Genomic DNA, 15,206 nt, shown 5'->3' on the forward strand with positions numbered 1-15,206 from the left:
AAACAACCAGGCACTTGTCATCTTCTAAACACTCTACCCACAAGTGACTAAAGAGACAAAATTGAGCAAAGGGGGATTATGCATGAATATCAAGAAATATTTCCCACCTGCAACGTCTGTTAGAGGGGGGAATCAGGCAAGACCCACCTCTGCAGGCCTTTAAAACAGGACTGAACAAAGCCTCAGGGACTATACTGCAGGAAACAACCTGCCCTGCTCAGACCAGGGCAGGAACATGATGTGACCTACTGGATCTCTTCCATCGCTAAAGGCTCCATGCCTCTGACAAGGGCTGATCATTTCCATGTGCCTTTTCCCCTTTAAGGGCACTTCGGGCTGTAACTTGAGAAGACCAAGTGGGGAAAAAGAAAGAAAGAAACTCGGCTGAGTTTCTCCCTCCTCCTCCGCCCTTCCCATGCAGGCAGCAGCCACGTCACCCAGCCTGCACTGGGACAGCTAAGCAAGCTCAGACTGGGAGGGACATTCTGGGGGACAATCCCCTACTTTGCACTGGCACACAGGGGAGGAAGAGGGCCGTAGGCAGATCATAGAGTAGGTAGAAATTGTGTCTGATAGAACAGAGATTAAATATACCAGGAGGAGGAGTGAGGGGACCAGTTTATTCTGGAGGTAAGAATATCACGGGAGAAAGTTTTTATACTAGGAAAGAGAGTTTACTCATCTGCTAGGAGACAGGAACAGGGGACTCCATACTCACAGAGAAAGAAAGTTTAATTGGGAGAGAGAGTTTAACTGATCCGGGACAGGAAAGGGAAAAGATTCACTGCAGAGTTTTACCAGGTAACAGAGAGAATCTCTTGGGAGAAACCAAGAGAACTCCCCAAGCCTTCCCTCCTCTTCAAAACTGCACTGATTCATTTGCCACGGGGAAGTTCTTGGAGCAATGAATATATTCCGGATCCTGGGAGATGTCTCCCATTTGCTGGCTATGATCATATTGCTGGTCAAGATCTGGAGATCCAAGTCCTGTGCTGGTGAGTTTTCTCCCTGACAATTTGTGTGTGTGTGAGTGAGTGTGAGAGTGAGAGAGAGAGACCGTGACGAGATGAGGCAGGGGCAGTGAGTGGGGAAAATCAATGGCTTGCAAGTTAGTGACACTCTGTGCCCTCCCTAACTGGGTTTCTAGGGAGAATTAAATCTCACTCTCTCCATCGCACCCACTCTGCCATCTCACTACCTCTTCCCCATCCTCCTCCTTCCCCACTTGTGGGTCCCCCACTTTTTTGGTGGGCCGCCCTGCTGGGACCCTTCCACACATACACAAAGGGGCCAACAAAGCCATCCTGGCTCAACGTTATTTCCATCAGAGGGCGGGACAGGGATGTGATTGGGAGGAGGGTGTTGGGACGTGGCAAAAAGCATCAGCTTTTAGCACAGGTGCTTATCTTGGGGTGGCGATAACATGGGAGCTGTTCCTGGGGGTGGAGAATGGCAGGGAGGGATTAGCAAGTGTGCAGCTGTAAAAACTTTTCCAGGCGAAAGAAACAAAGAGAGGCTATGAGGCATCCCTGCTAAAGGTGTGTAACATTACAGGAGATAAATGGCTGTCCCTCCCCTTAGGCCGCATCTGCTGGCCAGATGATGCAGAGGAGCTGTAATAATACTTTGCACCTTCTCAGCATCTCAAAACACTTTACAAACTTTCCTTTAGCCTCAACCCCCTGTGGGGAAGAAGGAGGGTTATCTTCATTTTACAAATGAGGAAACCCAGGCAGAAAGGGATGAAGTCATTTGGCCAAGGTCACCAAGTGAGTCAGTGACGGAGCTGGGAACAGAACTCAGCTGTAGAGTCCTTTCCCCTTCTCCAAGTGCTAGGCTATGGGAGGTAATAGGGAAAGAGGCTGAACTGAGAGCCCCGTCACCTGGAGTCTTTTTTTCATTATCCTTCACAGCAGGGACATCATAGGTGGAAATAATGCCAGTTTCCCTCCCTACCCCAGCCTCTTCATCAGTGTACCTCAACTTTGCCCCAAGTTCCCTGGTGACTGAAAGCTATTACCATCTGCGGGCTGGGACCCAATCTCTCAGCCAGTTTGCTACCAAAGCAGACATTGCACAAAATATTACCAGTGCGAACAAGATGGAGGGGGAGAGAAGGGCATGCTCAGAAGAACCAGGATTGAATGAGGCATGAAAAAGGACCATCCTCTCACCCCAGAGCTGTGCCCTGCAAGGCAAGCCTGTGAGGTGGTGTCAGGGGAATCCTGCACTGCCACTGCCCACGCAAGACCTGTTCTGTCAATCTGGCTCGTTTTGCCCATGCCAAGCTCACTTAACACATCCCAAGATAAATGGTTTTAAACACATTGGCTCTATTGCAACAAAATCCTCCCACCATCTCTTCTCCCTATTTATTCCATGTATCTCTGCCCCTGCACTGCTCTGATCTAGCACAAGGTGGTTAATGATGCTCTGAGCACTCCCCTAGTTCAGGAAAGATATAGGTCAGGGCAAAGTGGCCAGTCACTGAGCCATGAATGGCCCAGCCAACCATGAGCTCCAGCATGCTAGTTAGGCAGAGAGGGAAGACATGGATCTGGTAGGATATTAATAGCAATAGCTATTTAGTGTCCAAATCAATTTTGCATTTTAGTTCAGTGAACTAATTTGACTGCATGTGTAGCTGCTTTCCCAGGTATCACAGGGGCAGCAGGTGGGGATCCCTCTCACTGGAAGGAGTGGCTGACCACCCACTTTGTATAACAGCTATTGTCCTACAAACACACCAACAGAACCAGATAACAAGGCTGAAGGATTTTTTTGTCCTGAACTGTTACTTAGCACAGAAGATACCTTGATACAAGATAAGGGGGCATGTGCATGGGGAGTTTTCAACAGCCGTGTCTTCAAACCTTTCCTCTCTTACCTGTCTTATCTCCCATTGCTTCCCCTGATGTGTAGGTATCTCCGGGAAGAGCCAGATCCTTTTCACCCTTGTCTTCACGACCCGCTATCTTGACCTGTTCACCACCTTCATCTCAGTCTATAACACCGTGATGAAGGTAACGGCAGGGAGACACTGCAGGAGCCCCACTGCAAGAAACTCCATAGGTTCCTCATTGTAGTTACTTGGGGGAGGTGATAGACCAGAGGTGGACAAACGTTTTGGCCTGAAGGCCACATTGGGGTTGCAAAACTGTATGGAGGGCCAGATAGGAAAGGCTGTGCCTCCCCAAACAGCCAGGCCCCCCCGCTCCTGCAACCCCAGCCCCTATCCAACCCCCCCTGCTCCCTGTCCCCTAACGGCCCCTCCCAGGACCCCCTGCCCCTAACCTCCCCTCTGGGGCCCCACCCCCTATCCATCCGTCCCTGTTCCCTGTCCTCTGACTGCCCCCTGGGAGTCCCTGACCTGTATCCAACTCCCCTGCTCCCCACCCCTTTACCATGCCACTCATAGCGTCAGGACTGGCAGCCACGCTGCCCGGCCACAGCCAGCCATGCTGCTGTGTTGCCCGCGCAGGGGAGAGGGAAGAGCGGGGGAGGGGCCGAGGGCTAGCCTCCCTGGCTGGGAGCCCAGGGGCCTGGCAGGACAGTCCCACGGGCCGGATGTGGCCTGCAGTTTGCCCACCTTTGTGATAGACATTCACCAAATCGGGATTTTAAATTTTGGAGGGAGCTTCCTACAAGACCCCCAAAATTACAGTAAACGTCCCTTTGGCAGGGGAGGGATAAAACTGTCCTTTAGATAGACTATTCCTCCAATGACCAGAGACAAACGACAACAGCCCACTCACCACAGCAGCTCCAACAAGCGGATTCCACTGCCCCACTAGTGCCTACCAAATCCAGAATCAGGAGATCGGGATTCAAACCTGGGCGTCCTGCACAGTAGGAGTATTAATACCTTGGAGCACCAGGCCAACACCTCCTGTCAAGCCTAAAGTAGCAAGAGAAAAGACCTGGCGGTACAGGAGCAATAACTCCTAGGGTCACGTGGCCTAGCCATTGCAGCATCCCCAGGAGGGAGAGCAGCAGAGATGGGAATCAATCCTGGGTCTTCCAGAGGGCAGTCCAGAGCAGTAACTTCCCTACCACCAGCAACTTAAAAGAAGGACTTGAATTAGGCAAACAAGCAAGTCAGTCCCTTTTAACTGGAGAAGACAATGGGATGTAAGACAAATGTCTTTCAAAAGAACTTTCCTCCTCTGCAGGTCATTTTCTTGGTGTGTGCCTACATCACAGTGTATATGATCTATGTGAAGTTCCAGAAAACATTTGACAGAGAGCATGACTCCTTCCGTCTGGAATTCCTCTTGGTCCCTGTCACAGGCTTGTCATTTCTGGAGAACCACAGCTTTACCCCCTTAGAGGTAAGGAAGTATAAAAATGGAAGAGACAGGAGGGGGAAAAAAGAAGGTGATAACCACTTAGTGAAAACTAGTTGGGATTTAGTATGATCAATGGAGCATGGAAGTAAATTTTGTGAAGAAAGGGGCCAGACTGGCAGTCTTTGGAGACAGACTCTTTGACAGACAAGACAAACAGCTGTTCAAGTTTCTGCAGCCTCATCTCACTCATGGCTCAGTCCTGACCTAGAGGTGCTACACCTATAGGTTCATTCTCCATGACTCAATCCAATTTTCGGTCTTTCAGCTATTACTACTAACAAGGAAACCAACAAAACCAACGAGTATAGTGGTTTGCAGGATTGAGCCTCCCCCTTCACAAAGAAATGAATTGAGAGTGGCACCTGCATTCAACAGGGCACATTTGATTAGGTAAAGGGCCAGTAGGAACAGCTGAGTTATGTATTTAAACGCTCTCCTTCTCCCACCTCAAGATCTAAATGATTCAGAACCATCAAATTGGGCATTGTCGGCCTACGCAAACAGAGTAGCACTGTTCCCCTCATCCTCCCTTTCCCCCTATTATTTGCTTTGCTTACTTGTTGCTTCTGGTCTTAAAATAGGTTGAAAGCTCTTTGGGGAAGCCACAGTTTGTACCATGCATCTGATTGTGCTGATGAGGCTCTGATTCCAGATTGAAGCCTTTGAGGGCTATTGAAATTAATTGGCCCATAAGAGTCTCCTGTGAATTGTTTCCTTCTTCCCACAGATCCTCTGGACTTTCTCCATCTACCTGGAATCAGTGGCCATCCTTCCTCAGCTCTTCATGATCAGTAAGACAGGGGAGGCAGAGACCATCACGACCCACTACCTCTTCTTCCTGGGTCTCTATCGTGCACTCTACCTTGCCAACTGGATCTGGCGCTACCATGCAGAGAATTTCTATGACCAGATTGCTGTGGTTTCTGGGGTGGTGCAGACCATCTTCTACTGTGATTTCTTCTATCTCTACGTCACTAAAGGTAGGTAGGGAGTGGGACTGACGGTGAAAGCAGGAAGAAAACAAACATACAAAACAATACAATACATACAAAACAATATTTAAAATATTATGGTTGCAAAGTCAAGCACCCCAAAAAAAATCAGAAATGCCAGAATGAAGTTTGCTTGTGCAACCTAATTCAACCCCCTTGTGCAAATTCATTGCAACAGTCTTTAATTACCTGAGCACATGCTCTTCCCCTCCCCCCACGCCCAATGTAGGACCTCTCTCTGAGTGAGTGCAAAAGGAGGGATAGTGCTCATTGAAAGAGCAACTATTCACTATTTTGTTTGCTCCTCCTCACATAGTATGTGGCTCCAGGCCCTACTTACAGTACATCAGTGGTTGTTTTCATGCACAAAACTTTTTGAATTTAAGTGCAACCCAGGATCTACCCTTCCCCTTCCCTGTGGCCCTACTGCTTTCCCAAATAACCCCTGACCCGCCCACTCCATTCCCCCCTCCCTCTATCACTCGCTGTCCACCACCCTCAGTCACTTTCACTGGGCTGGGGAGAGGGGTTAGGGTGCAGGCTCTGGGATGGGGCCAAGGGGTTCGGAATGTGGGAGGGGGCTCCAGGCTGAGCCCGGAGCAGGAGGTTGCGGTATAGGAGGGGGTAAGGGGTGCAAGCTTTGGGAAGGAGTTTGGGTACAGGAGGGCGCTCCAGCCTGGGGCAGAGTGTTGGGGTGCAGGAAGGGGTGTGGAGTGTGGGCTCTGGGAGGGGGCTCAGGGATGGGGCAGGGAATTGAGGTGCGGGACAGCACTTACCTCCAGCAGCTCCCAGTCAACGGTGCAGTAGGGCTAAGGCCAGCTCCCTGCCTGCCCTGGCCCCACACTGCTCCCAGAAGCAGCCAGCATACCCCTGTGGCCACTGGGGAGGGGGCCCATGGCTCTGTGTGCTGCTCCTGCCCACAAGCACTGCCCCTGCAGCGCCCACTGGCTGCAGTTCCCCATTCCTGGCCAATGGGAGCTGTGAGGGTGGTGATTTCTGGGAGCAGCATGGGGCCAGTGCAGGCAGGGAGCCTACCTTACCCGCACTGGACTTCTAGTGATCGACTGTCAGAGGCTCCAGAATCGACCAGTCGATCACGATCAACTGGTTGGTGACCACTGCTGTACTTTGTCCAAAGCCTGCTCTGCATATGCAATTAATGTCCTCATGGACTTTTCTATGATGTTCATTGCTGCAATATTTAAGTGCTTCACAAACATTATCTTCAACTCCCCTATGAGGGGGGCAAGTATCTCCATTTCAAACATGGGGAAAATGAGGCACAGAAAGATTAAGGCCAAAATTGTTACATGTCCACTAATGTTGGGTTCCTACACGGAGGTGCTTCTGGCCTGACTTTTCAAAGGACTCTGCATTTTTATAGCACGTTATGTTCAGAGCAGAGTTAGCACTGGCTTCAGTGGGGTTGTGAATGATGAATACTTTTGCAAAGCAGAACCAAAAGTCTCTAGCTGGGCTGATAAGAAACACAAGCAGTGGCCACCTGAAATGCAGTTTAAGTGGCCTGCCTGACATCATATAGGAACTCTGGCAGAGGCAGGGATAGAATCCAACCATCCAGGTGTCACTTAACTGCCTAAACCAGAAGACCATTCTTTCTCTTGCTCATTTCTTGCCTGATTAATCCTGTACCTTCCAAGTACTGCAACAAATGAGGCAGGGGTCCTGCAAGCCCACAGCCTCCTTCACAACCCTGGTTCCTTCCCAGAGTAGGTCCATCCTGTGTACTGAGGCAGGGGCCCTGTGGAAAAAGAATACCTGTATGTGATCATGTGCACAAGGTGGGCAAATTAAAGTTGTATAGAGAACTAAATCAGGTATTTCTTAACTTTTGAGTGCTTGACTTTGCAACCTCAAGGTGTAGTTTCCTAAGTTTTTTGGGGGGGGAGGGGGAAAAAGAGGAGAAGAATTTATATGGAACCATGCTGACCTGTGTCATCAGCAAGGGAGAGACCTTTGAATCCACAGCAAATTCTGCCTGTTGTTGTTTTATGAGGTCAAGCCACTAGAGGGGGATGAGACACAGTGCCAGTGAGTTTCACAGATATTTGTTAAACAGCAGAGGAACGTTGAGACTCTCCAATGGTGGGTTCCATTCCAGGATTTGGAAGAGTATATTCAGTGGTTTCAGGCCCCTTTTTCACCATCCCCTCCTTCTGCCCATTCCATTACAGCCTTTCTGTTCCCTACTGCAGTCTCTGCCCCCCTGCCTTGATTCCTCCATCCTCTGTTTCAATCAGGCTGTTTCTTCTTCTCCACACTGTTCAGGTATCAGCAGAGGAAATACAAAAGCATAAGGCCAGGTCTACACTATAAACTGTCATGGATATAACTATCACTCAGAGCTGTGAAAAATCCACCCCTTTGAGCAACGCAGTTATATGAACCTAACCCACGGCGTACACAGCACTATGTCGACAGGAGGGCTTTTCCTGTCGACATAGCTACTGCCTCTCACGGAGGTGGATTAACTACCTTGGCGTATATCTTCACTGAAGCACTACAGCAACACAGCTGCACCGTGACAGTGTTTTAAGTGTAGACTTGCCCTAAGAGAGAGTCTCCCATATCTCAGTGCAGAAACACCTCCCCACAACTTTTAATTGCAGGGAAGGTCCTGCTCAGCTCCTGGGGAATGCCCAGTAGACTGAATCTTCAGAGAGTTTAACTGTAAAACTCTTACCAAGTCTCTACAGAGCATATGGAAACAGATTTTCAGACAGACTCTCAAACTCAGTCAAATGTGGGTGGATTTTCATGGAAACAGCAAAAAGCACATCCCTTACACAAAGGCAACCAATGCTTTTGCCAATTTTCAAGTCCCTGCACGAGAACATGGAGACAGCAGAGATTCTCAATTAAATAGCTGCAAGAATTTGTTTTAAATTAAGCATGGGCAAAACAATGCACTTTCTCCAAATCTCTTCAGAAATATCTGAAGTGTTTTCACTGAAACATTCCCAAAAGTCAGCCTAAGGCATGGAAACCTCCAGCTTGAATTAGTTTTGGAAACTTCTGAAAACAGGGTTTTTACAAAGGAAAGTGTCAGGCAACCTTAACCAAGTGTCCAGCACCAGCTCTCCCTTTAATATATGCTATCACCACACTTGTACCTCGAGTGGAGGACAGCCAGCCACAATAATCCAGTTTCACTGTCCAACTCAAGAGATGGCAAACCCGAACTGATGCAGCACATTTAGACACAAGTTGTGAAATACTTGGTCCTTGTGTTCTTAGCAGACACACTTTTTGGTAGAGTTCAGGCTACAGTCCCAGGAGCACCACTCAGTGGTCCAAAGTGTGACCTCTGACCACATATTACGTGGTTTTACACTAATTGAGAGAAATTAAGGATTTTGTAAGCAAAGAAAGTGAACCCACACGACCCAGATGGCTATGAAAGGAGATAAGGTTAATTTAGAATGACTCATTTTCATCAAGAGCATTCCTCCATTTCTAGGGCCCCCTGCCCATGTTGCAGCAGCTGTTTTCAACCAAGAACTGAATATGAATGACTCCCTCCTCTTCCCAAAGCTCCTCAGTTTTGCACACATTAATCCCACTAAGCCTGCACAATTCTTCAAGACCCTGAGGAAGGGTGACATCCAAGAACTTGGCAATAAAGGTTATATCCTCTGGTGGTGTTAGCATTTGGCACTAGACTCAGGACAAGGCATTTGGCTCTTGAAGACAAGCATGCTCTACAGCTGTCCTAGTGAATAACTAACAAGGTGATGTTAAGGATGCTCTACCTGCAATAGTCCTGTGAGGCTTAAAAGTAACTCTCTCCTTGACACACCTCTGCCACCAATAATCTCTTGGTGACACCCATTCTAATTAGTTGTGAGCTGTTAACCTTGCAGATGACAATGTTATGCTTTAGAGAGTAGGCACAGGGACTTTACTGGGAAACGGTGAATTTCCTCACATTTCATTCATTATGCTTTCTTCCTCTCCTTGCACAGTCCTGAAGGGAAAGAAGCTAAGTCTCCCAATGCCAGTCTGAAAACAGCACCACACAACACAAGAAGTTCCTGCAGATGCAGTTCCAAGGTCACAGCTTTCTTCTTCTGCCCCATCGACAAAAATGGCTCAGCTAAGAATCTCAACTCAGCGCCAGTAATATAGTGAGGCTTGGATGGCTGATAAGCTCTTGATCTGCTTAGGGCTTTTCCTTAAAATGTCTGCTAGTGTTTTTGCTTAAGTGAATTTTGTACTGGTGAATGGTTCTGGCTAGTGACTGAAGTCCTCTATCCTCAGTTTTCAGAGTAACAGCTGTTAGTTAGTCTGTATTCGCAAAAAGAAAAGGAGTACTTGTGGCACCTTAGAGGATGTAGTGCATCCGATGAAGTGAGCTGTAGCTCACGAAAGCTTATGCTCAAATAAATTGGTTAGTCTCTAAGGTGCCACAAGTACTCCTTTTCTTTATCCTCATAGTAGATCCATAAGTGCAAGCTTTATTCTCTCTCCTCTCTTTTCCTCCCCCCAGCCACTTCCAAAATCTGCCTCAAACCTGACCCTTTAAGGGATCACCTCAAGGAGTGAAAGTTTGTTTTCCACAGCTATTTTTCAGTCTTTCCAAGACTGCCAGCTGTAAAACAGTTGCTCAGTTCTTAGCGAACAGGTACCCAAAACACCAAAAAACCACCAGTCGATTTCATACTGGGAAACCAGGGGCAGACAGACCACTTGCAATTACTGCGATTTGTTTGCAGTGTTCTTGCAGCCATGTGATTATTGACACTTAAGCCACTATGAACTGGCAATCAAGAGGTGCAAGTGCCCATATCCCAGTCTATCCAGGCCCTGTAATATTTTTAAGGGAACATCCTTCCATTAAAACGGCAAGGATTACATCTGAAGATCTTTCAATATTGTAAATATTCAAACATTCTGCTCTAATCAACCCCTTTCGATCACAATCCCTGATGTTCTACAGATAGCGAGCATTTTTATTAAAATATATTTGGTTGCTGACAGACATGACTATTCCCTGGATTATTTTTTGTTATATAAAAGAGAGGTAAGTGGCGAATGGGGGTAAAACCATTTATGGTCTAGAAACAAAAATAAGTGCTCATATTTTATTGACAGTGTTTTTATTTATACCTACAAAAGAAAACAAGATGGTATCAAAAGGACAATTTACAAACTAAGAATAGTAACATAGCTCTTAGCATCCTGTCTGAACATCACAAATTTATGAATCTCTCAATTCAAGTCTTCGTTAATACAACAGGAATGTGTCCAGAGACCAGCAAAGGTGTGAAACAGAGCACTGATCCCCCACAAAAGCCACTAACCCTTCAGTTGTTGAGAGAAATCCACACAGTACTGTTGTTTCAGGAAGTGGGAAGGGAGGAGATGCCAGACTCATCTGACACTCCCACAAACACTTACAGATTGAGAACAATGCAAACATTAATAGATGTTAACACTGTATCAACAAGGGCTCTTTAGCTGGTATATGGAACAGAACAGCAAGCACCAGGTGAGACAGGGGGCAGGCACATGCTACTGTGCATTCAACAATCAAGTTAACATTCAAGTTGGGCATGAGAGAGACTGGACTGCAGCTGACAAAGTTACAATAAAGAATTGCAAGACCTCAGGATAGCTGTTTTACATCTACCCAAGTCCCTGAAGGAAAAAGTGAAAGCTACAGCACACCACAAGGCAGTTTTGGCTTTCCAGAGACCCTTTTTAAAGCCAGCTAGGCAGTGTGTCCCACCCCATGCCCTTCCACGCCCACAGAAACTCACAAATGAAGAATAGCTCCACGCTTGCTTGTGGGGGAGATAAAAGACAACAGATCAGTCAGTGCTGGGACAGTAAGAGTTCATTTGTGGCCATCATTTAAACACACAAGCACAAACATTTCTTGCCAAAGTACTAGTTAATTTTTTAAAATAGCCTCAACGTAAGAAAGATGGGGGTGTTAAGGGAGTTAGCTGTCCCCCTGACATTGTGCTGATAACCTACCTGTATGCTGTACACAAACCATATATTCATCCCACCCCTCATACTATGTCCTAAGGGGAAGATGTCTTAAAAAAAAAAAGCTTTTTTTAAGCAAGCCCTCTCTCCCGCAGCCATCAAATGTTCTGCTCTCCTACAGAAGGTTTGGGCTGCCTTTCAGAAGGGTTGAGATGCCTTGTTTGTGACTACTACAGACTCCCGCAATAGAAAATAAAATCGCAAAAAACTCTTGTAACGCAAGGATTATGCCTTGCAACATCGGTATATGGCTCTGATTTCCTGCCAAGTTAACCGAATACAAGAGCAGCCAACTCTCACTATGATCTACTGCCCCAGAACCGTCTCCTCATGGCAATCACAAAGTAGACACACTTTACTATTTAAAGGGGAACACCCCCACACCTACCTTAGCCTGTAGAATAAACAAGATTGAATTAAAATGTTTACTAAATTTCCACTTTTTTCTAACATTTCCTAGAATGCTACCTACCTGCAAGGGCTGAGCTCAAAAGGGACTGCCGGGGCAGGGGAAATGCCAGGGAAAGCACTAGGCAGTCCAGCGTATGAAGGAAAAGCAGCTTCAGAATCAGGACACTAACCAGCTCTCTCCTCACCTCATGAAGAGGGGTTTCCAGTTGCGCCTCCCCCCACCCCACAAATCCCAGTAAGTTTTAAGTGGGAAAACTTTGCTACATTTCACTCAGCACAGCGGCATTCTGAACACTCCCCATGACCAGGTGCTTTGCTCACTAAGAATATACACAAACAGTACTGAACATCATCTTAATTCTGGTCAGTGTTTCTGTGCCTTCTACTGAATAGTTATCTTGGTGATCCCAGCAATGGAAATTTGAGGGCAGAAGCTGATTTAAGAAGTCAGTAACCAGCTTCCATCCATCTGCAGATTCCATCCATTCCTGCAATTTAACAATCATTGGGAAAGTACTTCAATGGTAAATATTTCAAATAGATGTTATATTTTAACAGAAGTTCTTACAGTGATTAGATCTGGGGTTTGAGACACCAAATGAAAAGAGGTTTCTGGTCTCTGACACTGGGGCTTTATTCCCCTTCTCCTTACCACAGATCATAGAACTTACTTCAGAAGGAAGCTGCTGCAATCAGGAGCTACAAAAATGCCAACCAGAACAGTTTTACACTATCTGTGGGGCAACATTCAGAATGCCTCCAAACTGAGCCAAACAAGCAAGAGTTTTCCTTAGAAGTTTACTTATGCCAGAGTACAAGCATCAATATTCAGTTATTTAAAAAAAAATCTCAAATCTAGAAAACAAATGAACACTGCTCCCTTGGATTTATTATGTTAAAGGAAGCGTGCCTTGAATCCCCAGAATTCCCCACCTCTCAATACCTCCCGAAATTAAGTTAGCATGTTATAGTACAGAGGCCTCCCCGGCTCTGCAGTAAGTTTTCACACACAAACCTCAGACACCAAAAAGATTGGGCTGGGACTTATCTGCTTTATATCTATTTTCTTTTAAGAGAAAATAAAAAGTCGTTCCAATTTCCTCAACATGCAAGACAAAAAAAAACCCAAACAAAAAAAAACCAACAAAAAAAAACCAAAAAAAAAAACCAACCCCCCCCCCCAAAATTTCCAGTCAATTGTGTGTGTTTCTCTGTGTGTGTATGTATAGATATATATATAGTTAAAAACCCACAAGATAAGTAATTGTGGACTGGGGGGCCATTTTTGGTGGGAAGGAGGAATTGGGATGGTGAATGCTAAATCTAACCTGCTTGAGAAAGACGACAAAGTGGGGGAAGAAAGAAAGAGAAGAAAGAAAAGTTTCCTTTAAATGCAAGAAGTCTAGACTGGTCACCAGCAGCCAAGTGGTCTCATTTGCGTGAAGGAGGAGGGGGTGGAGGGGGGGGTGGATACTGGTATGTGGCAGTCTGTCCCATGTAGCCTATCATGTTAGTGGCCGGAGGCTGAGGAAACTGTTGTGACATGAGAGGCTGCGGCTGCTGGCCTGAGCGAGCTATCCCTGCATACTGTGGCTGGGCGGCGGTTTGAGCGGTTCTCCCAGCGGTGGCAGTGCTAGTGGCAGCATAGCCAGTAGCATTGTATTCGGCGGTGCCATAACCACTTGTGCCATAGGCAGCTGCTCCATAGCTCCCTTGGGCGTAGCCATATTGGCTCTGCTGCGCCCCAAAGGTGGAATTCGGACTTCCATAAGCACTGCCATAGGTTTTGTTGGCTCCATTGGCAAAACTGTCGCCACGGTCACGGTCTCTCCGGCCATCTTTTACTCCCCGGAGCCTCCGTTCACACTCATCCTGGTACATCAGGTTAGGATTGTTGGCTGAACTGGCAGCAGTACGGTAACGAGAACGACCTCCTGGTAGTGAATACAGTGGGGTTCAGTACTGTTGGTAACTCAAATAAGAAAGGTCTATAAAGCACTGAATTCTCGCAATGGTTTTAATTACTCCCTCACCACTAAAGTCAACAGTCCCATGACAACAGGGCCAGAAGCCGTAAGTAACAACATTTTCAATTGACTGGGTTGCAAATATTCCTGCACAACTTTGCCTTCTTTTTTCCCAACTGTGGATACTAAATCCAAATCCTGATCTACCCCAAGATATGAGAGAGAGCAGAACAGAAACACACTGGAAGAAATATAGCACTGACTTAAAACTGACTTGGTCAAATTTCATTTGTTTCCTTGTGGGCTGGGAGGCAGTACTCCACCCTGTAAGAAGGGAGAATGTATCAGACTACTAACAGTGGTTCAATTAGGTGGGAAGCAGGACATGGCTACAGGAAATAAAACTATTTTACCAATTCACAGAGGCCATTCTCTGCAGGACACTGTTGCTGAGGAAAGAAATCCTATGGCTATGATTAAAACACTGAACGGCCTCCTTCAGTTAGCTAGAAGGACCCTAAGTTGGGTATGTATGCCCCAAATTAATAGATTTTATATCAAATATTACTGTAAATCTACATATAAGCCAGACAGCAGCAGTCTGATGTTGAGATGGTTTAATTATGAAGGTGTTTTGCTCTGCCTCTTTACACCTATCCTCCTTCAAGATGGAGCACCTATTCCATCTTTCTAACCCCTTCCCATTTGCCTTTACCTCCACCACCACCACCACCTCCTCTGTGGTCCACGAGCTGCATCAGTTTCGGATTGATGGCCTGGTTGGCTTCCTCCAACACTTTGATCAGCTCCCTGGCCTGTTTCAGGTTCCCCGGTGTGAAGAATGTGTAGGCAGTGCCCTTGTTGGTGCTACGGGCAGTGCGGCCGATTCGGTGCACATAATCCTCAGAGCTGTTTGGATAGTCGTAGTTTATCACGAACTTAACGTCTTCCACATCTTGCGAGGTGCCCAGGTAGCGAAGCACAGTGAGGGGGTAGGTGGAGGAAAGGGGAGAGGAAGAGAAGGACGTGCCAACGAAAGGTGGGGAGCACGAATGCAGGTGACAGTAATAAGAGAAAAAAACAAGTTAGTAACGGAATGGAATAAAAACAAGAGACTCATCCCAAAAGAGTAGAAGGTTTAAATTTGAGCCATGCATGGATCAAAGGCCAATGACCTGAAAACTGATGGCAAGTCTTAAAGCAGTTCTCTCCATTCAAATTCACCCTTCCCTTGTACATCTTTGTGCCACGTGAGAGGTTCTTTACACAATACCATCTGAATTTTTTACTGACTTTAGTCCCCTCTCCTTCAGAGGAACATGAACTGGAACAAATAAAAATGCCACCTTTGTTGTGGACACAGCAAGCTAGGGTGGAAGAGGGAGAGATCTGCGACAAGGAGGCTTTTACTCTGTTGGGAGAAGCCTATTAAAGACTAACTGCAATAAGATCACTTACCTTCCAACCAA

At 46.7% G+C, this 15,206-nt stretch overlaps 2 protein-coding genes across 3 annotated transcripts in view; one reads left to right on the forward strand and one right to left on the reverse strand.

Moving 5' to 3' along the window:
* Window positions 1–453: 453 nt before the first annotated feature.
* On the forward strand, window positions 454–11,385 carry KDELR3 (KDEL endoplasmic reticulum protein retention receptor 3). Its single transcript, XM_073326364.2, has 5 exons — window positions 454–995; window positions 2,923–3,023; window positions 4,173–4,331; window positions 5,077–5,329; window positions 9,328–11,385. The coding sequence occupies exons 1-5, from the start codon at window positions 905–907 to the stop codon at window positions 9,366–9,368; spliced, it is 645 nt and encodes a 214-aa protein (XP_073182465.1). The 5' UTR covers window positions 454–904; the 3' UTR covers window positions 9,369–11,385.
* Window positions 10,433–15,206, reverse strand: part of DDX17 (DEAD-box helicase 17) — a 30,966-nt gene continuing 26,192 nt past the window's right edge. For both annotated transcript variants that reach the window (XM_073326354.2, XM_073326344.2), the window contains 2 exons: window positions 14,453–14,692; window positions 10,433–13,704 (listed from right to left, as the gene is read on the reverse strand). In XM_073326354.2, coding sequence (XP_073182455.1) covers window positions 13,202–13,704; window positions 14,453–14,692 — 743 coding nt within the window. In that variant the 3' untranslated portion in view covers window positions 10,433–13,201. The remainder of the gene's footprint in view (window positions 13,705–14,452; window positions 14,693–15,206) is intronic.

The sequence above is a fragment of the Lepidochelys kempii genome, chromosome 1 (assembly GCF_965140285.1).
Source record: "Lepidochelys kempii isolate rLepKem1 chromosome 1, rLepKem1.hap1, whole genome shotgun sequence".
Classification (NCBI taxonomy): domain Eukaryota; kingdom Metazoa; phylum Chordata; order Testudines; family Cheloniidae; genus Lepidochelys; species Lepidochelys kempii.

Coding starts and splice junctions, on each gene's coding strand:
- KDELR3 (XM_073326364.2), top strand. CDS start 905: ATGAATATATTCCGGATCCTGGGAGATGTCTCCCATTTGCTGGCTATG. Junction 3,024..4,172: donor TCTATAACACCGTGATGAAG/GTAACGGCAGGG, acceptor CCTCCTCTGCAG/GTCATTTTCTTGGTGTGTGC. Junction 4,332..5,076: donor ACAGCTTTACCCCCTTAGAG/GTAAGGAAGTAT, acceptor TTCTTCCCACAG/ATCCTCTGGACTTTCTCCAT.